Below are 24,329 nucleotides of genomic sequence, written 5' to 3'. Positions count from 1 at the left end.
AATTATCCCACGCCGGTCCAGTTTAGTTCTTGGGCTCTGAGTTCTGCAATCTTAGCTCGCCTAAGTGCAAATGTTTCCTGTGCGTAGGTCGTTAATGCCTTATAGGTATCTTCCTCGAGTAGCAGAGTGAATTCTTGATTGCGAGGGTTTCTCTGTATTGTGGTGAGGAATTTAAGCCTAATGTTATCGTAGCTGGGGCACTCATACATGAGGTGCCCCCAGGACTCCTCTTCGCCGCAGTGGCAACGTGGATCATTCTCGATTCCCATGGTGGTCAGTTTTTGTTGGAAGGATCCATGGCCGGTGATGATAAAGGTCACATGGAGGCCAGGCGAAAACCAGGGTGGAGGTACTGGGTGAGTTGAACTTATGGATGGAAGGAATCGTTTTGTGATGGCCCCTTTTGTTGTAGTGTCCCAGTCATTTTGCCATATCTCTTGTAGATGTTGGGTTATCCGTTGTCTTTCCTGCCTGGTGCCGTTTGTGGTGTCAAGTTGAAAATTAAGCGGTTGGGTTGGAACTCCCTTCCTTAAATGATAAAAAAGACCTCTTTTAACCACTTCTAAGTATAGTGGCTGACATCCAGTTAATACCTGCAGAGCAGGGGTGCTGACCGTGCGGCACGCCCTGCAAATTGAAAGGAGTATGAACCTCTGGATTGAATCCAGCTTACGTTTATTTCTTGCTAGGATGGCGTTTCAGTACCAGATGGAGGCACCATAACACACAATTGGCACGTATACCGCTTGGTATATCAGAGTAAGAGCTTTGTGCTTCAGCCCCCAGTCTGCCCTGCTGACCTGCCTTATCATAGCACTGTACCTTTGAATTTCGTTGGCTAGATACTTTAGGTGGTGGAAGGTAAGCCCCGAGTCTAAGAAGATACCTAGGAGCTTGACTTCAGTGTGCAGCCGTATGGGCGTAAAGTTTAATTTTATTGTAGGTGGCCTTGTGATTTGTAGCCTACCTTTAAGGAGTATGGATTTTGTTTTCTCTCCTGAAATGGTAAGGTTGTGCAGGGCTGCCCAGTTCTGAAGTTTTACCAGTGCTCCATTTGCCATTTTCTCCAGGTTCGTCCTGGTGTTAGCATATACCAAAAGGACAAGATCATCCACGAAGGCCAAGGGCTCAACACCTCCCAGGTCCATGCCCAGGAACTCATCCAGGACAATAGACCAGAGGAAAGGGTCAAGCACAGAGCCCTGCAGACAGCCTCGATCGATGTGCCTAGCCACAGTCTGGAATCTGTTGGTAACTTGGACTTTTCTACCAGTTAAATATGACCTTAAACTGTTGTATAGGTTGTTGGAAATATTTGATTGCCGAAGCCTCCGAAAAACACTGGGCCACCATAGTCGATCAAAGGCCCCAGCGAAGTCTACCATGATTGCTGTGCGAGTTTCTTGAGTGATTAATCTGTTAATGGCATCTTCTGTGCTGCTACTTGCTTTGAATCCAAATTGCTTGTCACTTGGAAGTTTTTGTTCTTCATATCTGGTGGTTAAGCGAAATGGGAGCAGGTGTTCTTGTAACTTGGCCATTACAGAGAGCAAGGCAATCGGGCGGTAGAAGGTTGGAATTTGTGGTGGCTTGTCTGGATTTTTCAATATAAATTTCAGGGTTGCCGTTTTCCAGGATGTTGGAAAGGTGCCTTCTGTCAGGCACCTATTTAGAAAGCTTAGGAGAGTAACAGGATAGCATTCTGCAAATTTTTTAACCATCCACTTCCAGCAGATCGGCACCAGGTGTTTTTCCTACTTTCATTTTGTTTATTGCCAAGTCCATCTCAATGTTAGTGAAGGGGGATTCCACAGAGGCAGGATGATAGTTGTGATTTTCATCTACTATTTCTTGTTGTTGTTGAGTCATAGCTGCAGCTTCAATGGGATAAATGGTGTCTAGAATATTGTTAATGCTATCCTTCCAGGTGTAAGTAGAGGAGCCATCCATCTTGTATCGAGTACCTCTCCTCGCGGCAGCTTGTTTGTTATGATCTTGAAAACGATGCCCCAGGGGTCCTTATTCCCAGAAATGGATACCAGGGTTTGCCACGTTTGCTTGCTTTTTACTTTTATGAATTAGCTTTGTGTATTCATTTCTGACAATGCGGTAAGCCTCCCTGGCAGCATCTACCTCATTGGGAGGTAGCCTTGATCGAGCCTGCTGGAACATTTTTCTTGTATGGTGGACTCTTCTTCTGAGATCCTGTAGTTGGGGATTCCACCAGGGAACTGCATACTGGTAGGGCCTTCTGTGTAGGATGGAGAGATCACATGCAGATCTTATGGCAGTGGTAATAATCTGTACGCAATCATCTGAAGGGAGTGCTTCAGGGAGTCTTCTTGTTAGCTCAGTCCGAAAACGTTGCCAGTCTGCCTTTTTTGAATTGTACCGTATCACATCTCATGAGATCGGAGGGGTCCGTTCCACAGAGTGAACCAGAGAAAATGATATCGCTCTGTGGTCTGACGTGGTCCAGGCTTCTTGTACAGTCCATTTGGCTAGTTTGTTGGCAATGTCTGGGGTGGCTGCTGTAACATCTATGGTGCTCTCCCAAAGGGGGCCGCTGTAAGTTGGAAGTTGATCTGGTTGATTTATTACTTGGAGGCCTGTGGCTAGGAAGAATTCAATGGTACACGACATATACAAGATCCATACACTTTTAAACCTCTGGCATTGACAGTGTTCTGTTTCACACCTACAATGTATACTATGCAGAGATGGGGGAAACCCCTGGTGCCGTTTGACACCAAACACACTCTACTCAATCAAACATTGCCAGAACAATTAATTTTCATGCTGTGATTCGAAATTTTTCACAAAAAAAAGGCAGGTAAGCTCTTTTTTTTAAAATTAAAGTAAATACTAAGTCTGTCTACAATTTTTTTATTTTTTTTACGTTTTACTGATAATTATGTCTTCTGATGATCTGATCTGCATTGCAGTATAAAATGATGTTTCAATATGAATTCTTTCTCCTTATGAGTATTGTAGCATAAACAAAGATGTTCAAATCAAATGTGCTTTCTTTTCTCTCTGATCCTCTTTTATTTTATTTTATTTATCATGGAGGGAGTATAGGAGCATAAAGCCTCAAATGCAGAAAATCAACAGCGCTCTCCATTCCACCCCTCTCTCATTTTCCATACCTTTTTAGCCTTACAGGCTACAGCTCATAGCATAAAACTGTAGTGGATAAAAACAGGATGACTAATGGAGAAGGGAAGGGGCCCAAAAGAAACTTTGTACCCTCTGATAAAATTACTCTCAGAGGACCTGGGCTTTTTGTTAATAACTGTATGCAACAGATGCCAATAAATACATGCAGCTAATTAGGTTTAATGTATTTCATGAATTTCCTAATTGTCCATTAATTAACAGATATTTCTGGATTTTCAATGATGAAATTAAAGGAAACATTTTCAGAAACAGCTACTAATAGTGTCAGCTGTGTGGATGCCTGACACGGGGTTAAGTGTATCCTATCTCTGTATAAACAGTCTCTCCTATTAACCAGAAGACTACACTGAGACAAATTCTATCCCATGAATTTTACTCAGTCTCTCCAGGCAGGGTCAAATTGTTTGACAGGGCTCTCATCTTTCTCCCTCCTTTTAAGTCTGGGCAGAATTTCAGACACTTTCAAAAACAATTCTGACATTGCCCTGTATTTGTTAAGTAAATCAATCTATTCTTAATACTTTGAGTGTCAGCATGTACAATAGTATCACCTTTTTGTGCCCTTCAAAGACATTAACTCATGATTGTGTCTACCTGGGAGCTATACATAGCCCTGTTCTTCCTGACTTTCCCTGACAATAGACACTGACTACAGCTACCTTCTGTGGGATCACAGGTCTCTGCTGTGGAGGATGCCATTGTGTTGTGTAAGCAGGAGGCTCTATTGTTGAGCTTGCGAGCTGAGTGCTTGATGGGGTCCTCATTTCATTTAATTTCCTTCAAGGGCATCAACCCTATTCTTCATGCTCTCATATAAGCCCATAAGAACACAGAATATGCATCTAATCTCCTAATGCTCTTTACAACAAATACAAACAAAACATAAAGGCTTACCTTTTAGTTGTATTCTGTCCAACTAATGATAGCTTTGCAAAGAGGCAACAAGCAGTGCACACATAATATAATTTTTATTTTTAGGAAAACTGCTATTTGCTATTTTCCTCCAAGCCTCCTTCATTTCCATTATTTTGAGCTTTTGCTCTGCTCCTCTAGTCTTAGTCATGATTTTAATCCAAATTTAATTTAAAATACCATAAAAAACTAAGAGATATGAATATAATAATGCTGCACTAATCCCAGCTTATGCAATGGCAGTACATGCTTCACTATTTCAGTTATGAGGAGTATTTGAAAAGTTTGTGCCTGAGTATGAAGGGTTTATTTGAGGAGTCTATTACTTTTCAACATCTCCTTTAGAGGGAATACACTTTTGCCACTGATGCTGCAATGCATTATTTCCAGCTGTGAAGGAAGCTTTCTCCTCTGCCTTTAGGATTGCACCCACATGTTGGGGCAATGATATCACTGTTGGTGGGGAAAATGGATGCCAGCCAAGTATTTTTTCAAATTAGGAAATAGGTGAAAGTCCAATGGCACTAGATTTAGTGAATATGGGGAGTGGTCCAAGAATTCAGTGTTGTACTCATGCAGTGCAGCCATAACAGTGACAGAACAGGTATGTTTTCTTGGTGGGAAAAAGACTCCTTTACATCTCACAAGGTCTGCATAATTGCCTCTGTGACTGTCTGGCCTTTCTGAAGGTAATTCACTAGCAACACTCCATCAGCATCCCAATGCCATCAACTTTCCAGCAGAATAATTGACCTGGCTTTCTTTGGAGTGGGGAGAAGAGCTGTGTTTCCACTTTTTGGACTGCTCCTTTCTCTCTGGCTGAAAGTGATGTATACATATCTCATCCATGGTCAAAAACTTGCAAGAAAATTTACTGGATTTGATTGGAAAAGATACAAATGTTCACTTGACTTGACAACGCTTGTGCATTTTTGTTGACAGTAAATTACCTCTTACACTGCCAAATGCAATGTAAAAGAGGTAATTTTCTGTCAACAACTTTGAGATTTATTGTGCTCACACCTTTTTCATATCGAGTACTTCTGTCTCTGTGTGGTACCCGTGATCAGATGAAATGCTCAAGATGCTGGCAATGTACTGAACTGATTCATTGATCATTCCACATTAGATCATGAATATTATTAACAACTTCTGGAATTAGTATTAGTATTAGCAATGGCCACATGGTGCAAGAAACCTATGGCTTATGCTGCACCAGTCAAAAAAATAAAATAAAATAATAATAAAATAAAAAATAAGAAGAAGAAAATTAAAAAATAATAATAATAATTAATAAGAGAAAAGGAAAACGACAATAATCCTATGCTTTTCCTTCCTCCCGTCGGCAATTATCCAACTGACCTTTGAATTTCCCCAAACTGTCAGCCTCTACCACCCATATAGATAACTTATTCCAGTAATTTAAAACGAGATAAATGAGAGTTTACGTATGCTCAATTTTTCCTACATTCTATTAATATTTTGGAAATAAACAAGGAGTTACCTTTTATTCAGTGTGTAGGATTTCTTCTTTCCCAAATCTCCTTATATGAATAAATTACGAAATAATATTTAAAACAAATTTACATAATTAAAATAGTTTAAAACTCATAATGTATTCCTCACTATTGACACACGGACAGTCCAACACCCCAGGATCACAGCGGAGAACCCCAACCCCAGAAATATTAAACCCCCCATGCAACCTTTAGTGAAGGAAGACATTTTGTCATAAAAGCAAATTTACAATACGAATAAAATGCTATAAAAATAAGATGAAAGTACCATAAAACCATGCAATTAAAAATTCCTCACTGGAATATCAATAAATTACTGTTAAAATACTATGAGACAAAATAACTAAAAGATTCCAAACAATTTTAATTATGTAAATTTGTTTTAAGTGGCATTTCGTAATTTATTCGTATAAGGAGATTTGGGAAAGAAGAAATCCTACGCACTGAATAAAAGGTAACTCCTTGTTTATTTCCAAAAAAAGTGATTTAAATAAAATAAAATAAAAGTTGAAATTATGGCCCCTTGTTCTAGAATCATTTATAACCGTGAAAATTTCATCCTCATTCATTTTGCTTATACCTCTCAGAGCCTTAAACACCTCAGTCAAGTCTCCTCTAAGGTGCCTAGTTTCCAAGCTCTTCAACCCACATATTCGAAGTCTTTCCTCATATGGGTGCCCTTTTGCCGATCTTACCAGGCAAGTTACTTGTCTTTGGACCCTTTCAAGAAGCACAATGTCTTTCTTTAGGTGCGGTCTCCATACTTGAACACAGTATTCCAAGTGTGGTCTAACAATAGCTTTATATAATGGGTTTATGTCTTTATCTCTACTAGCAATTGTTTGATAAATCATTGGCAGTGATCATTAACTACTCTACTAATCTCTACATCATCTGCAAATTTAGACATCATGCCCTCTATCCCTTCATCGATGTCATTTATGAAAATAAAAAACAACAGTGGTCCTGATACTGATCTTGGGGAACCCCACTTCTTTCATCAACCCAATCTGAGGAATAACCATTTATCACAAACCCCTGCCTCATGCCCTGAAGCTATCCATCTAAGGATTATCCCTGTGATTCCAAATTGTTTCAGCTTATAAATTAACCACCCACGAGGGACTGAGTCAGATGCTTTGCTGAAATCCAAATAAACAACATCGAAATTATTCCCTTGAGCATCCTTGTCAAAATAGCTAACCAGATTAAACATGATTTTTCCCTTTACAAAACCATGCTGAGTATCCTTTAGAATTCCATTTCTATCTAAATGATCGTGATTCCACCCTTGATCATTATTATCTCCATGATTTTCCCTACTACTGAAGTTAGACTAACTGGCCGGTAATTTCCCACTTCACTCTTAGAACTGCCCTTATGTATTGGAGACACATTAGCACGTTTCCAATCAAACGGATCACTCTCGAGTCCAGTGATGCTCTCATAATTAGCCTCAATTGTTGAATGCACTCACTTGCTGCCTCCCTTAAGATTATAGGATATATGCCATCAACCCCAAGAGCCTTACTGCCCTATAGGCTCGAATGTTTTTTCATTAAATAAACGTGAAATTTCAACATCATTGCATTTTTTTTAACTTCACTCCCATAATTTCTCATTGACATAAAGGGTTTTTCTTCTGTAATCGATGCAAAGTAACTGTTGAGTTCATCTGTAACTTCAGCTGGGGTATCTAATACTATCCTATGCCCATTACATAAGGGTCCGATCTGGTTTGTCTTTCTCTTCTTTGTATTTATATATGTGACGAATTCCTTATCTCCCCTCTTTGCCAGCGATTTCTCATAATCTGCCTTTGCCAGCCTAACCTTTTCTGTGGCACTATTACAGATCAATTTGTAGCTGTTATAGGCTTCAGTACTTTTTATTTTTCCATGTCATCTTTTTCTGCTCAAGTAATTTGGCAGCTTCATTATTCATCCAACTTGGAATCCTTCTCATGGAGTATTTTTTTAATGGTATATAGGCATTCAAGGCTTCTTCGATTATTGTTTTAAAGCTATACCATAATTCAATTGTATTCATTCTCTGTGCGATATCTACCCAGTTTACAGAGGCCATGTAACATCTCAATCCATCGTAATTTCCTTTCCTGAAATTATAACCCATTCCTTTGCCTTTAACTACTGCTAATTCTCTCTCTTCATGATCTACTGTAGAACTCTGTAATCACTTCCTGCTACTCGTTCCTGTACTGTCAGGCCTATTATGCCATCTAGTTCGTGGGTGATGATGAGGTTTAGATTATTCTTTTCCCTAGTACTTTTCCTGACATGTTGATACAAATAGCAATCATCTAGTTGATTTAAAAATTTAGTCCCCCATGTGGAGTTTCCTTCCCATTTGCTCCAGTCAATTAGAGGCAAATTAAAATCACCCATAATAAGACATTCACACTTACTTGCCCATTTCATTTGCATGTAGAGGCTCTCATTGCAATCTTAATAATCACCTGGCTTGTAGATTACTCCCACTCTCATTATACCTTTGCTTCCATCTATCTCACACCATACAGATTCTATACTAGCATACGAAACGTCTGAATCCAGGAAAGATTTCATTGTGCTCAGGCTGCTTTTGATAAGAAACATGATGCCACCACCCCTTCTATCTTCCCTATCCTTCCTAAATACATTGTACATACTGTACTGAAACTCACCATCTCCTATCTCCGGGTGGCCCCAGGTTTCCATAAGCCCTGTTATGTCAGCGTTACTTGTCCTAACCAGCAGTTCGAATTCACTCATTTTATTGATGACACTTCTGACATGGCGCCTACGTAGCCAGGTGGACAGGAGCAGCAGTGCGTAGCACATGCTTCTTGATTAGACCGGGGTTCGAGCCCGTGACCACCAAATACGGAGGATGCGGAAAGGTCAGGGAATGACCACCGCATATCCTCGGAGTAATAGCCCTTAGTTGCTAATGCTCCTAAAAACCAAATAACAAACAAACAAACTTCTGACATTACTATATAAACAATTAAGACTTAGTGTTCTTGTTTAGTTAACTACCCTGACACACCCCTTAAAGTTATTTGAGCTCGCTTTCCTGGCATTAGTCTGCCATACATTAAGTACAGAATGATGGATGTTGCATCATTCTGTACTTAATGTACGGACATCCATCATGATGTTGCACAGTGTAGGTCATTTTCCTGGCTCTCCCACCCTCATTTAAATTCTGCTGTCCACTTCTTAACCATGGAACAGGAAGGGGCATCCACCCTAATGTTGTAACTGTATCTTCGTGAATTGCCTTTGGCATTAGTACCTTTTTCTCAAATATTGGATGACTACATGGTGGCTGATTTTGACCATCTTTTTTGATTCACACAACTTTGTTGACTTCAGGACCTGCAATTAAAAAAAAGATGTTATTGAAACTCTATGAAACTTGGTTTGGTTACTATTTGAAGTGTTATACATTAAGTACAGAAATTTTTAACACTGTTCCTCTAAGTTTTCATATTCAGCCCAGAAACTTGTAATGCAGCTGTATCTGTGTAATACAGTTGCATTATAAAATAACATTTGTATTGCTATAAATTTATAGTTTGTAAACTTATTAAAAACATTTCTAATATACTCCTACAGAATTACACAGAAGAATATTAAATTGTATCTATATTGTTCTTATATTGGTACATTTATAATGTGAGCAGAATTTGAATTTTGTTTTTTTAAGTAATTTTGAAAGCCAAGTAAAATTCACCAGCTTTATCAGATAAACTCAAATAATTACTGCAGTAGAAAATTTGTAAGAGATTACAAAAACCAATACTTTTTAAATAATAAAAAAAATCCCACTTAGTAGCTCTTAAAAAGCAATCTGATCACCATATTGTTTTAGGCAAGTAATGGTTGGATAAATGGGAGCAAAAATTGCCCTAGAGGTAGGTATGAGGGGCAAAACCAGCTATTAAGAGGTGTAGGAAGCTAAAGGAAGGAATGCAGTATTGAATTTGGAACCCATTAGAAGTGGCTTACAAACTGGTGACAAGATTTGTGGCTGGTAGAAAGCTGTGGAAGACTATTTGCTTTTGTAGAAAATAAGACTGCTGTTGTGGTATAAGATGCTTTTTTTTTTTTTTTTATGAAGTCCTGTGAAATCCATTAGAATATTGTGTGCATGAAACTGGGCTGACTCGCCATTCTGTTAATAGTACATTTTGAAAAACAGAACAAAAGTGGAAACCATGGATGCCATTCTACAGTATGTGCAGGAGCTTTATCTAGAGGATGGTAATTGAAGTAGGCAATTTTCTGAATATTTTCAAAATTTTCCAAATTTTATAAATATTTGGATTAAATTTACAGACTTCAAAGGTGATCAGAGAAGTGGCACTATGTTTTAATGCTGCTGATTGCAAGGCCTTATGTTTGGTGTATAGCAACCCACAAATAAATTATACGCTTGGTGGGGTTGAATTAAAAACAGTGGAGGTGGAAAGGGATCTGAGAGTTACAAGTGTCCTCCTCTGTAAATAAAATTTAATATTTATTATAACATTTAATACAATATTTAAATTTAATAAAATTAGTGAAATAAGATTTAAAAATTACAGAAAATAAATTTAAACAAAAATTTTGTGCACTAGACATTTAATTTTAATCCTTTTCAGTTAAGCCACAAGAGGCAACTTAAAACATGTTTGCTCTCTTCAACTATCTAAAAGATATGTATGCCTTGTTCTTTACCAGAAGTCTCAGAATATTATACTATTTAAACTATGCTGTGGCATGTTATGAAGGTGAATGTAGAAATACTACCATGCTTAGATATGGTTATTGATACAAGTTGATTTTGAACATTATGTTTTGCACTTACTGCAAATTATCTCCAAATTTTTTTTAATTATTCTGACAGATTGTTTTACTTATACAGGTTGCTGAAGGCATTCTCATTGATAACTTAGATAAGACCCAACAGAATCAACTTATAACTCTTAATCTTGCCCATAATGACTTTGATCAAGTACCTCCTATGCTTCCATGTTTAGCACCCAGTGTGACTAGACTGAATTTAAGTTATAATAAGCTTACCGCAATGGGACCAATATCGCATTACCCACCAGGAATAAGAAATCTGGATTTATCCTACAATAATATATCATCTTGGTTCACAACTGATGAAGGTTATGAAGAGTCAGAAGGCTTGGAAGTTTGTTATGCATGCTCAGAAAACACAAAACCTAGAAGTCAGTCATCTTTATTATCAGGTGAGTTACACGTGTGTTGGGAGAAAATAAATGATTTTTTTTTTGCCTTAAATGTAAATTTTTGGTTGTGCAGTGGATACTATTTTTAAAATATTATGATATTAATAAAATTTCTCTCCTACAAGAAGATTATACTTATTTGTAGAGAGTGCAAGATAATCATCATACTAATTACATCTCTGCAATCTTGGTTACAGTATGATTTGAATTACTGAACTCTTAATGTATGTTGGATTTCTGTTTTGGATTTCTGTTTGGATTTCTCTTTCCCCTATAGGGAAACAGAAATCCAAAGAAGAAAAAATTAGTCAAGAAACACACTTATCATGATGAACCAAAGACGACAAATGAAGAGCAAGAAAAAGAGGAGTTTAGGAGTTTTAAAACAGGAGTTTAGGAGTTTAGTAAATAAATTTGATGAATTTGAGGTATTGCTTAAAACATCAAAGGCAGATATTGTTGGGATATCAGAGACGTGGTGTCACACAGATATAAGGAATGCAGAACTGGAATTTGGGGAGTACAATGTGTATAGAAAGGACAGACAGGACAGGAGGGGAGGAGGGGTTATGCTATTAGTTAAAAAACACATAAAATCCAAGGAAGTGAAGCCAGTCGACATTGATGGACAGGGCAGTGTCGAGTCAGTTTGGTGTGACATAAGCATAGATAAATCAAAATTGAGAGTAGGAGTGTGCTATAGGCCTAATGACTCTGATGAGTATAATAACATACTGTACAGGGAAATAGAATGGGCCAGTAAATCAGAGAGTCTTATAATGGGGGATTTTAATTTCCCAGATATTGACTGGAATTTGTGGGTTGGTCACTCACACACTAGCAAGGCTTTTGTGGATTTATTGGATGATTGTTTTCTACACCAGCATGTTCGGGAGGCAACTAGAGGGAGTAATACTCTTGATCTGATTATCAGTAGTGATTCTTCATGCATTAGGAATCTGCAGATAAAGGAACCACTGGGTGGCAGTGATCACAGTGTGCTGAAGTGGGATTTACTCAAGGAGGTAACTACCATCAGAGGTAAAGGGAAGGGTTTTTGCTTTCGTAAAGGCGACTATGATGGTCTGAGACAGTATTTAAATTCTATACAGTGGGACCAACTGATGATGTTACCAACAGCAAATTCAAAATGGGAAGCATTCAAGGAACTAATCTTGGAAGCTACCAGGCTTTACATACTAACCAAGAAATATTGTTCAAGGTTCAGGCCTAAATGGTTGTCAGATGAACTAATGAGACATATGGCAGAGAAGAAAAATGCATGGGATACATACAAATTAATGGGTGACATGGAAGCCTATGATAGATATAAGTTGGTCTGTAACCAAGTCACAAAGGAGATTAGGCAGGCAAAGGCAGATTATGAGAAATCCTTGGCAAAGGATGCAAAGAAAAACAGAAAAGAGTTCTTTACCTATTTAAACTCAAGAAGGAAAGGGATGAATCAGATTGGTCCACTGGATGTTGATGGTTCAACAGTTGAGGATCCAGCTCAGGTGGCAAACAATCTAAACGAGTATTTTGCATCTACATTCACACATGAGGAGTTATTCAGGAAGGGGAATGTCGTAGGTGAAGTAAACATTGGCAGTGAGCTAGATTATTTTCTAATAACTGAGAGGAAAGTGGAGGAGAAATTGTTGTGGATAAACATAAAAAAGGCACCCGGGGTGGATGGGATCTATCCAGTTATATTAAAGGAGGCAGCAAAGGAAGTAAGCAAACCCCTAGCCATAATTATGAGAGCTTCTTTGGACTCAGGGGAGGTACCCATGGACTGGAGATGTGCAAATGTAACCCCAATTCACAAAGGAGGATCAAAGGCTGACACAGGTAATTATAGACCTGTTAGTTTAACTTCTGTTCCAGGAAAATTAATGGAGGCACTGGTTAAAGAAGCACTGCAGGATCATCTGGACAAGAATTCAGTTATAGCTCAGACACAGCATGGTTTTGTTAAGGGCAGGTCTTGTCTGACCTTGATTGGATACTATGATGTAGTCACAAAAGAACTGGATGCAGGGAATACTTTGATATTATATATTTGGATCTTAGAAAGGCTTTTGATACTGTTGCGCATGGAAGACTGCTGCACAAATTGGAGAAGTGTGGCATTGGAGGCAAATTGCTGCTATGGATAAAGGGATGGTTGAGTGGCAGAAGACAGAGAGTGGTAATCAATGGACACTGCTCAACGTGGACTAATGTTATTAGTGGAGTTCCTCAGGGTTCAGCGTTGGGTCCATTGTTGTTTTCTGTATTTATAAATGATATTGATGATGGTGTATCAGGCTTAATGTCCAAGTTTGCAGACGATACCAAGGTTGGCAAAGTTGTTAAGGACACTACTGATACTATGCTGCTGCAACAGGATCTGGAAAGGTTGAGCAGATGGGCTGAGAGGTGGCAAATGAAGTTTAACATTGACAAATGTAAAGTACTACATATGGGAAACAGTAACCCCAGATCAACGTATCAACTCTGTGGTACTACGCTGACAGTGGTAGAGAATGAAAAGGACCTGGGGGTAATTGTGCAGGCAGATATGAAGTTCTCTGAGCAGTGCAGACGAGCTGCAAGAGTAGCTCATGGTGTCTTGTCAATGATATACAGGAATTTTTCTAGCAGGGACAGGGATGTGATTATTCCCTTGTATAAGGCATTGGTCAGGCCACACCTTGAGTACTGTATACAGGTCTGGAGGCCTCATTTCAAGAAGGATGTAGAGCTGCTGGAACGAGTGCAGAGAAGGGCAACAAGATTAGTGAATGGAACAAAGGGTTGCTCTTACGAAGAAAGGTTTAAGTTTTGCAAATTACAGAGCCTGGAGACTAGGCATCGGCGAGGTGATCTGATAGAGGTGTATAAGGCTTTGAATGGCTTGAGCATGCTCAATGCCGATGGGATTCTTCCTCTTGCTCAGAATAATCACCTGAGAGGGCATAAATTCAAATTGAGGAAGGACGGATGTCGGATAGATGTGCGGAAAATATGCCTTTAGCCAGTGGGCAGTTGGTTTGTGGAATAGACTCCCATCGCTTGTTGTTGAAGTTGATAGCCTAAACAAATTTAAGGCTCAGCTGGACAGGTATTTCGAACGAACGGAGGGGTGAAATGGGAGTAGTGGTTGTGTTTTTTTTTTTTTTTTTTTTTTTTGGCTGATGCTGAATAAGCTTGCTTTCTTGCATCATATGCCTCTACTAATGCTAATGCTAATGCTAAAAACACTGACATGGAGAAAATTGAGTATACTGAGTTATGCAAAGCCATTAGAAAGAGACTCAGAGAGGACATAAGAAGATTTAACACAAGAAAAGTAGAACAAGCATTAAGGGAAAACAAGGGATTTAAATCAGCAGCCATGAGCAGTAATACAGAAAGACAAATGATACTGAAACTGAAGAATAGCGATGGTGTACTTATAAACAGCAGAGAAGGCATAATTCAAATAGCAGAAGACTACTATAGAGAATTATACAAGGAGCGAGGGAATGATACCAGCAGTGGGGAAGATGGATTGCAAAGTAGCAACACATACGACATACCCGATATTCTTCCTGATGAGGTAGAACATGCATTGAAGAAAATGAAGAATCGGAAAGCCCCAGGGGAAGATGAAGTTACTGTAGAGTTGTTAAAATTGGGAGGAAGAGACATAACACTAAAACTGGCAAGGCTCTTCACAAAGTGCATTAGAAAAGGTGTGATGCCTAAGCAGTGGAATAATGCAATCATAATTTTACTGCATAAGAAAGGAGATAAATCAGAAATTTGGAAATTATAGACCAATTAGCTTGTTATCCATATCTACAAGTTGTTCACAAGGGTCATTACTAACAGATTAGAAAGAATACTTGATGAGAATCAACCGAAAGAGCAAGCTGGCTTTAGGACAGGATTCTCAACTATGGATCACCTTCACGTAATATCACAGCTAATGGAGAAAGCAAATGAATATAAAACACCATTATGCCTGGCGTTTGTGGATTATGAAAAGGCGTTTGACTCCATACAGCATAAGGCAATGTTCCGGGCACTGGAAAGACAAGGCATAGATACTCCATATATTATGATTTTGAAGAAAATATATGAGAGTGCTACATCCTTTATTAGACTAGACAAAGACAGTAGCAAATTTAAAATCGAGAAAGGAGTTCGACAAGGAGACACAGTATCTCCGAAGCTGTTTACTGCTGCCCTTGAGAAAGCTTTCAGAAGATTAGACTGGTTGCAGAAAGGAGTCAATGTGAACGGAGAGTACCTAAACCATTTACGATTTGCAGATGACATTGTGGTCATAAGCCACGATCCCAAAGAATTAGAGGAAAATCTTAATCAGTTATGAACAGTTAGTAAGGATTTTGGACTAAAGATGAATATGGCTAAAACAAAAGTAATGATGAACAAGTATGCCACAGAAAGGGAAATAATGATTGAAGGAGCAGTAATTGAAAAGGTGGAGTCATACTTATCTGGGACAAGTTATTAGCTGTAATAATGATAAATGGCTGGAAGTCAAGAGAAGAATAAATTTTGGATGGATAGCATTGAGGAAATATAGTCACATACTGAAGAGCAATATCCCAGTTTGTCTGAAACGTAAAATAATGAATCAATGTATACTCCCCACCATGACTTATGGAAGTGAAACTTGGGCACTCACCAAAAGAATGGAAGAGAAGCTAAGAACTACACAGCGAAGAATGGAACGAATTATATTGTTAGATAAGAAGAGAAACACATGGATTAGGCAGCAAACTCAAGTAAAGGACATTCTTATCAAAACTAAAGAACTAAAATGGTCTTGGGCAAGACACATAACTCGAAGACATGATGACAGATGGACTAAGAAAATAACAGAATGGTACCCAAGAGGAGCTAGAAGAAAACCTGGAAGACAAAGGCGGAGATGGATAGATGAAATTCATGAGTTTTTGAGTAGTAAATGGATGGCCAGTGCTCAAAACAGAAGGAACTGGAAAGTTGCTGGAGAGGCCTTCATCCTGCAGTGGATTGAAAATGGCTGATGATGATGAATGTATGTTGTTCAGCTCAGTGTTTATTGTAGATTTTCAGTTGGTTATAAAACATTCTCTTTGCTGAGTAGGACAAATTATTAGCTTAACTACTGTACAAAACATTTCAAAGGTATGTGCAAAAAATTTTGGTATGGTATTCTAAGGTTCAAAATAAGAAGAAAAAAAAATCACGTAAATGTGTCTGAAAACTTCATTTTAGAGTTATTGCATCAGCATTACTGCAGCTGTGGGCAGAAAAGCAATTCCACTTCCTTTCAAGCCCCCCTCCCATATTGGACGCTGATCCCAATATGGACAATTTTTTTTTTTACTGTATAATGTATGTTTTCCCATGCCAATTTGCATGTTTTGTGGGTGGAAGAACTCAGAGTAACTCATAGTTAGCCAGCTTCTGCCTGAGATGAGCTAACTGCAGCCTTGATGAAGCAACATTGAAGAATTCCTCCAGTCATAGTAATCGAACTTTGACCTCTTCAAGGGAGCGGTAGGCAGCAATGTATCTCATCACCTGAGCTGTCATGGACATTTATTACATTAAAGTTTTGAAAAGTATGTAAACACAACAACTCTTAATTTTTACGGTTCACATATTGATATCACATTATCCTTGCTTTTGAATGTAGACATAAAATTAGTGGCTTCCAATCATGTTTGAATCTTCCTGCAGTGGTGCACATTGTTTTACACCACATTCTATTTTTTGCTGCCGTTTTTCAGTATCTGAAATTCTGTTTTGTACACCTGGTTTTTTAATTGAACCACAGGAAATAATCAAATGCATTCATGTTGGCTGACCATGCTGGCCATGCAAAAGGGCCTCTTCATCTTATCCTATCCTGTCCATTGTATGTAGGCAGCATTGAAATAAGCCCTTGACTGTTGATTGAAATGAATGGAAATTCCATTATGCTAGAACTACAACATGTCTTGAAGGCAGAGTAATATTGAGTATTCTTGACAAAATGGCTTCTAAAAGCTGTCAGCTTCTAAAAAGCTTGGAAGTGCATGGGTACTGACCATGCACTGATCAGTCAGCATGGAAGCATGTGGCCTGATCAATACAGCACCAAATGTTAATAGAGAATTTTTCTTGATATACCCTTTATCATAACACTACATGGGTTTTGTTCTGATGACTCATGAAAGTTGTGGGAATTGATTCTGTTCCATGAAAAGGTTGCCTCATCAGTAAACAGTATGTGACTTGCAAAACCAGGATCTTGGGCATGGTAGTATAGGAGCCATTGACAGAACTTTTGTCATTAAGGATAGTTTTCTGGAGTCAGTGATTGCACAAAGTATGTGCCAAACAAATTTGTGGGGACAAGTGCCTGACAAATTGGGCACTTGTTTTTGGATCTTCTTTTACCATGTCAAGGATTTCATCTTCTTTGTCTTGATGGCAGGCTTGCAGTCACCCCTGACAGCCTTGCACCACAATGAAACATACAGCTTTCCCCTCAAACATCTCTTGACTACTAGAAATGCCCGAGAGTTTTTCAGGCTTCTGAAGCATATATGTTTATGTTGTAATTTATATTGTTATTTCATTATCAAAAGCATGGAAAACATAATGTCTAATTGGAAAGTGATAGAGATTGTTAGAGGCTTTATCTATCAGGGCAATGAATGTTAAGAAAGTTTTTGTGGTATCATTGTCTTGCTTCAAGTGAATGTGATAGAGACACTTTCTGTCAATTTGGGAACGTGATATTGTTAGAGGCCTTATCTATGGGGGTAATGAATGTTAAGAAAGTTTTTGTGATATCATTGTCTTGTCTTAAGTGGATTTTCTCTAGCACAACCATACATATTTAGCAGTTCAAAATGAGTCATTGCTGTGAAACTGAATAGCATTGCGACCACGGTGAATGATATTATACATGGGACATATGTGCTGGACTGTGTTGGCTTGTAGAGAGGGGATGAAAGGGAGAATACAAGCAAAGGCTTTCTCTTCATTCATATTATTTTGAGCAGAGCAACAGTATCATCTTTTCAACAATTTGGAAATTTATATTCTCTTCATTCCATGTTAAGGACAACTACAAATGATTGTTGTAAATCCTCTTTATGCATAATAACTCTGAAATAACATATTTTTGGCCACATGTTTACGACTTCCTTTTCTTATTTTGTAATCTAGAATACATCCCAGAATTTTTTGGAATTTTGCATATGCTTTTGGAACACCATATTAGGGTATTGATTTGAGTATGGGTAGATTCATATTTCTACCACAATGAATTGATTGGTTCCATAAATTATTTTTCACATATTTTGTTATGGAAATTTTGATCAAAATGTTGTTTCCAAGATGAAGTGAAGGGAAAAAGTGATTATGCCTGTGATAAAGATGCAGATATTTAAATATATTTAAAATTTTAAAACGTATTTAAATGTAAAAATTTTATAATGTGTTATTTTTTATAAATTAACATGATGATGCATATTTTATTTAATTCTTAGATGGTTGCATGTTATCATTCATGTTACTTAAGTGATCATAACAGACATTCATAGCATAAGTTAAATATTCTTATGTTAATATGCCAGTGTCTGATATTGCAGGTTTTCAGAGGCATTAGCATCAATAAAGGCATATGATGCAAGAAAGCAAGCTTATGCAGCACAGAAAAAAAAAAAAAAAAAAAAAAAATTCCATTTCACCCATCCATTCGCTCTAAATGTTTTTGTCCAGTTCTTCCTTGAATTTATTTAAGCTATCTACTCTCACGACTACAAATGAAAATTTGTTCCAGCAATCAACTACCCACTGGCTAAAGGAAAATTTCTGCACATTTATTCTATAACTGTCATTCTTCAATTTGAATTTATGTCCCCTCAGGCTCGTAATCTGAGCAAGAGGAAGAATCCCATCAGCATTGAGACTGCTCAAACCATTCAAGGCCTTATATACTTCAATCAGATCACCTTGTAGGTGCCTAGTCTCCAGACACTGAAATTTGCAGAACTTAAACCTTTCTGGTAAGAGGACCCCTTCGTTCCCTCAAATGAGTACAGAGAATGAGTTCTCTGTGCTCATTCTAGCAACTCTACATCCTTCCTAAAATGAGGCCTCCAGACCTGTACGCAGTACTCAAGGCATGGTCAGGCCTTATGCAAAGGATAATTTCCCTAATAGCAAAATTTCTGTGTATTGTTGACAAGACACCCTGACTTGCTCTGCCAGCTTGTCTGCACTGCTCAGAAAACTTCATATCTGACTGTTATCCCCAGGTCTTTTTCATTCTCTACCACCCTGAGTGTAGTACCACACAGTTGGTACATTTCTCTTGGATTATTGCTACCCATATGCAGTACTTTGCATTTGTCAGTGTTAAACTTCAGTTGCCACTTTTCAGCCCCAACTTTTCTAGATCCAATTGCAGTAGCGTACTGCCATTACTGTCATTAACAAATTTTGCCAACCTTTGTATCATCTGTAAACTTGGATATTGGAATTGATATTGTAATGATGAATTTGAAATTTGTTTATATAGAGGGGGAACTATCAACTACTGCTGCTTAGGATTGCTGTATGATATAATTGCAGCAACATCATGATATATTTTACCTTTCGTTTTATGTTGCATATACAGTAACTATAATTTGTGGAAATTTTTTTTTTTTTTAGATCCCGTTAGGTTATGGTTCCTGTGATCCCACATCATTTATAATTTCTAAGTATTGATTAAATAAACTCTTCTTATAACTAATAATATATTTATATTTATTTTAAAATTGATGTATCATATTAATTATATTTTATATGAGGATGATTATTTTTTTGTTTATGTATGATTTTTTATTTTATTTTTAGAATAGTTTCAAATGAAAACTATGTTAAATATCTTTGAAGTGCTCTTTATAACTCCTCTTTTATACTGTGTTTAGAAAGAACTAGATCTGGATCAAAAGTCTCTGTGGGATCCTATAGTTCTGCAGGGGTAACATGTTTTCATCGCCGTCATCGACGTTTGGAGAATTTAAGAACTCTAATTGTTTCTCACAATCAGCTAGACAGCATAGTTTTAATGGCACAGGAAAATTATGAAGAAATTGTGGACTTAAATAAGGTCTGTACTTGGCTGCCTAATTCTGTTGCACATCATGTGAAATATGGATAGCCAGTTAATGAGAATTAGTAATTACTTTCATTATGTTTTTTTAAAATATTAATATTTTTTATTTTAGGGATATTAATTGAAATTACATACAGTCAGTCCTCGTATAACACGTGTTTACACTACACGAATTCGATCATACACGATTTATAAATAGGGGAACAATATCTTATATAACACGAACCGAATTCGCTTATGCACGATTCGCCTTTGTGTTTACAAGAAATGGCAGTCGAACGCGGAATCACCCCAACCGAACGCAACACGATAGGAATGAAGAGAAGATTCTGAAAATGTATTTGTTTTTTATATCAGTGAAGGGGAAACACATTTCACCATAATAACGTAAAAACCAACACAATTCCAGCTATCAGTATAATTGCAAAAGCAATTAGATCGAGTTTACTACCAGTTTATAACAGATTCCACTAGCAGGAACGCAACTGGAAATTGTTTTTATTGTTTTATGGTAGTAACCCCCAGAAATGTGCTTTAGTAAAATGTGAGGTGTTAATCTCTGCCTTTACGGTGTTGTTTATTCAGTTGCTACACGTGCAGCTTTGTTTATGTGTATCAAGCGTGCCGCCTCGTTTTGTAATTGTGCTTTATTCCCTAAAAATGAGTAAAATACTTAAAAGGTGTGAAAAGGAAGCGTCCTGGTGAAGACACTACAGATTCAGAGAGTAAAAGAAAAGCAATATCGATAAACAGAGGCGGACTGAGTCAAAAATTCTTACCGGGGAAAATTTATAGTGGTCTCGTACTATATATGGTTTATGGCCAAAATCACACCAGCCTCCGGCCCACCGGGGTGTCCCCAGAAAGGCTTATGGGCCAGTCCGCCTCTGTCGATAGAGAAAAAATATGAAATTGTGAAACGCTTTGAGCGAAATGAAAGACCATGTGATATTGCACGTGCTACAGACCTAAATGAGGCAACGCCGTGAATTAGAAAGAATGCAGAGAAAATAAAAACAACTTTCATAGCAGGAACAACTCAAAGTGTAATTAAAATCCATTAGATTAAGACACAAAGAATTGGAAGAGATGGAACAGCTGTCATCTGTTTGGATAGAAAATCAAACAAAAAACAAGTTTGCTTACGATATAAGCAAAAGCATTAGAAATATTTTATTACGTAATAGTCGTAATAAAATGCGTAAGTATTTTATTACGATTATTTATTGTGTTTGGTAATGTTTTGGTTACAAATGTATGTTCAATCTTGGGTGGTTGGCACCTAACCCCATTTTTCCCATAGGGCCTGTTGTTTATATTGCACGATTTTGCATTGCACGAGGGTTTCTAGGAACGCAACTATCGTGCTATACGAGGACTGACTGTACTATGTTCTTGTTAAGCACTCTAATATTCTATCATTTAATATTATTTTTTTTATCTTTTTGTGAATATTTATGTTGTTATTTCATTATCAAAAGCATGGAAATCGTAATTAAGTCTAAATGGAAAAATTATAGAGACACTTCCTGTGAAATTGGGAAAGTGATAGCGAATGTTAGAGGATTTCTCTATGGGGATAATGAATAAATCTGACAAAAAAAAGTAAAGGTGTTTTGAGCCAAACCAAATGCAATGTAAAAGAGGTAATTGCTGATTATTAAGTTACCTTAGAAGAATATCTGAGTGAACACAGAAAGAGTAGCACATTTAAAACAAAACAATCATACTGAGTAATTAAAATAAATGTGATGAGTGGTGATCACAGAAATTGACAGCTGATGTTCTAACATAAAAAAATCTAAATAGGATTTAGAAGATTGTAGTTGGAAATTGATATAACTGAGATTAGAACTGAAACTTCCTAATTCATTTCACATATTATTGTGAAATTAATTAGGAAGTTTAGAGGGAGTTTATTTCTGTTTGCAAATAAGTTTGTTTCTTTAGTTTGACTATTCATGATGAACTGATGACATGGAATAAAAGTTAGGGGTTGGAAGGAACACCATATGAAATGATGTTTTCTGATATTCCCCATACACTGAAAGGACAGAATTCATGGGATACTTGCTTCCTGGGCAACGTGACGCTGTCACTCCTCTCACTAGTGGATGAATCCACCACTTAGCAGGTATATAGGTACATGCATTCACGTAGACGGTAATTCGATCTCAGTATGGATAAACGCCGACTTTGAAAGAGGGATGATGGTTGGTGCCTGATGCATGGGTTACTATCGCAGAGGTGGTACAGAAATTGCACTATCCCTGTTCAACAGTATCAAGAGTGTATCGGGAATGCGTCATTTCCGGAATAACATCTCATCGTGGACAACACTGTGGGCAGAGAAAAGTGGTGGATGAACATAGCCATTACTGTCTGTCTTGCATTGTTTCAGCCAACCGGAGAGCAAGAGTGGCACAAATCACCGCCGACTTCAACGAGAGAGGTGCCAGAAGGTCTCTACCAAGACCATCAGGTGATCATTACCCACAATAGGTTATTGGATCCACTGACCCACCAGAGTCCCATTGCTAATACCACAACATAGGACTCTATGCCTCAACTGGGTGAAAGAACATCGGCACTGGATCTTGGGTGATTGGAGACATGTCTCCTGGTCTGAGTACCGTTTCCAGTTATTTCGATTGGGCGGGAGAGTGCGTAACTGGCAGAAACAGCACAAAGCTATACATCCATCATGTCAACAAGGAAATGTTCAGGCAAGTAGATGGCCGGTAATGGTCTGGGGCATATTCAACTGGCACACCCAACATGTGCCAGTTGAATGGTCCAGGTTATGTGTCCATCCTTGCAGACCATCTGCATCCCTTCATGGTCATCGTGCACCCACAGGGCAATGGACTCTTCCAGCAGGACAATGTGGCTCTCTACAGAGCCATGGTGACTAGAATATGGTTTAAAGAGCATTCCGCAGATTTTACCACTGTGTTATGACCTCGCCGTTCACCGGACATGAACCCTGTGGAGCATGTTTGGGATGCTGTGGAAAGGTCTGTTTGAACTTTGGATCCTCCACCCAGGAATGTGATGGAATTATGGACAGCAGTGCAGCAAGCATGGATGGAAATACCAGTGGAACAGTTTCATGAACTAGTGGACTCAATGCCTCTCCGTGTGACTGCCTTTATCTGGGCGAAAGGTGGGCCTATCCGTTACTAGGTAGGTATTCCATGATTTCTGTCCACTCAGCGTACACATAAAGGCATATCCAACTCCTTAACATAACAAGGCCTTGGCAGTGCACCCTACGTACACACCATTTAGATTCTCTCCCAGTCACAATTGGCAGAATATGTATATACGGTAAGACCCCCGTATCCGCGGAGGATATGTTCGAAGACCTACCGCGGATGGCTGAAACCATGGATATAAGTGAACACTTGCTGACCTCATATATAACGTGATTTTCTTGTATAATAAAGTTTAATTGATAAATTAAACACAGTAAGACATTACCAACATTAAATACGATAATAATAAAGTACATCAGACTCTCGATTTACCCAGATTGGATTAACTGGGACACTTCAAGACTCCAAATAAAAAAATTTTAAAAAAATCAACCAGTAATCATAAAATTGAAGTAATAACTAGAATAGGTATAAACAGATATTTTTCAAGTCATAAATAAGTGACAAGAAGCGGTATTATAAGTCGTTATTGGGAGATTAGTGTGCCAATTAACTTGCAACCCACGCTGTCTACACACCTACTGCCCCAAAAAAAAAAAAAAAAAAAAAAAGACCGAATGTTTAGCTTGATTTAATGTGTCTCATCGATTATTGTGTTCCGTTGCACCACAAAACGACAAATTTTGTTTTGTTATTTATATCAGGGATGTTGGATTTTTTTTTTTTTTTTTTTTGTTTAGAAATTATGAAAATGATGGGCAAACGCAAGAGTTGTGCTTTCAAATTAAACAAAAACTTGAAATTATTCAAACGCTGAATCCGTTAAATCTCAACAGAACCATTATAATGTTGGTGACCAAACCATACGCAACGACGTAAAAAATAAAGAGAAGCATTGTATTGGACACGTGAGTAGTATGTGTTAAGTTTTTTCGTTTTTTTTTTTTTTTTTTCGTGGTTAGCCGCTGGTAACTGAATCAGTGGATACTAAATCAGCAGATATGGGGGCACAACTGTATATATATATATATATTTTTTTTTTTTATGTAGATAGTAATTTATTTTGTTTCCTTATCCTTTTTACCCTTTCTATGACTATACTTTTTTACTTTTTCTATATCTATACTTCTTCCTCTCGATTATTTGTTCTTTCCCTTCATCTTCCCTCTGTT

At 37.8% G+C, this 24,329-nt stretch overlaps 1 protein-coding gene across 1 annotated transcript in view; it reads left to right on the top strand.

Moving 5' to 3' along the window:
- The window catches only part of LOC150091432 (leucine-rich repeat serine/threonine-protein kinase 1-like), a 595,643-nt gene that overhangs the window by 216,374 nt on the left and 354,940 nt on the right, over positions 1-24,329 (top strand). Inside the window, exons 9-10 of the mRNA XM_090390319.1 lie at positions 10,521-10,854; positions 19,812-19,993. Of these exons, the coding sequence (XP_090246445.1) occupies positions 10,521-10,854; positions 19,812-19,993 (516 nt within the window). The remainder of the gene's footprint in view (positions 1-10,520; positions 10,855-19,811; positions 19,994-24,329) is intronic.

Source organism: Mastigoproctus giganteus, chromosome 1 (genome assembly GCF_048544385.1).
Source record: "Mastigoproctus giganteus isolate SK-2022 chromosome 1, ASM4854438v1, whole genome shotgun sequence".
Lineage (NCBI taxonomy): Eukaryota > Metazoa > Arthropoda > Arachnida > Uropygi > Thelyphonidae > Mastigoproctus > Mastigoproctus giganteus.
This window is presented reverse-complemented; position numbering and strand designations above follow the sequence as displayed.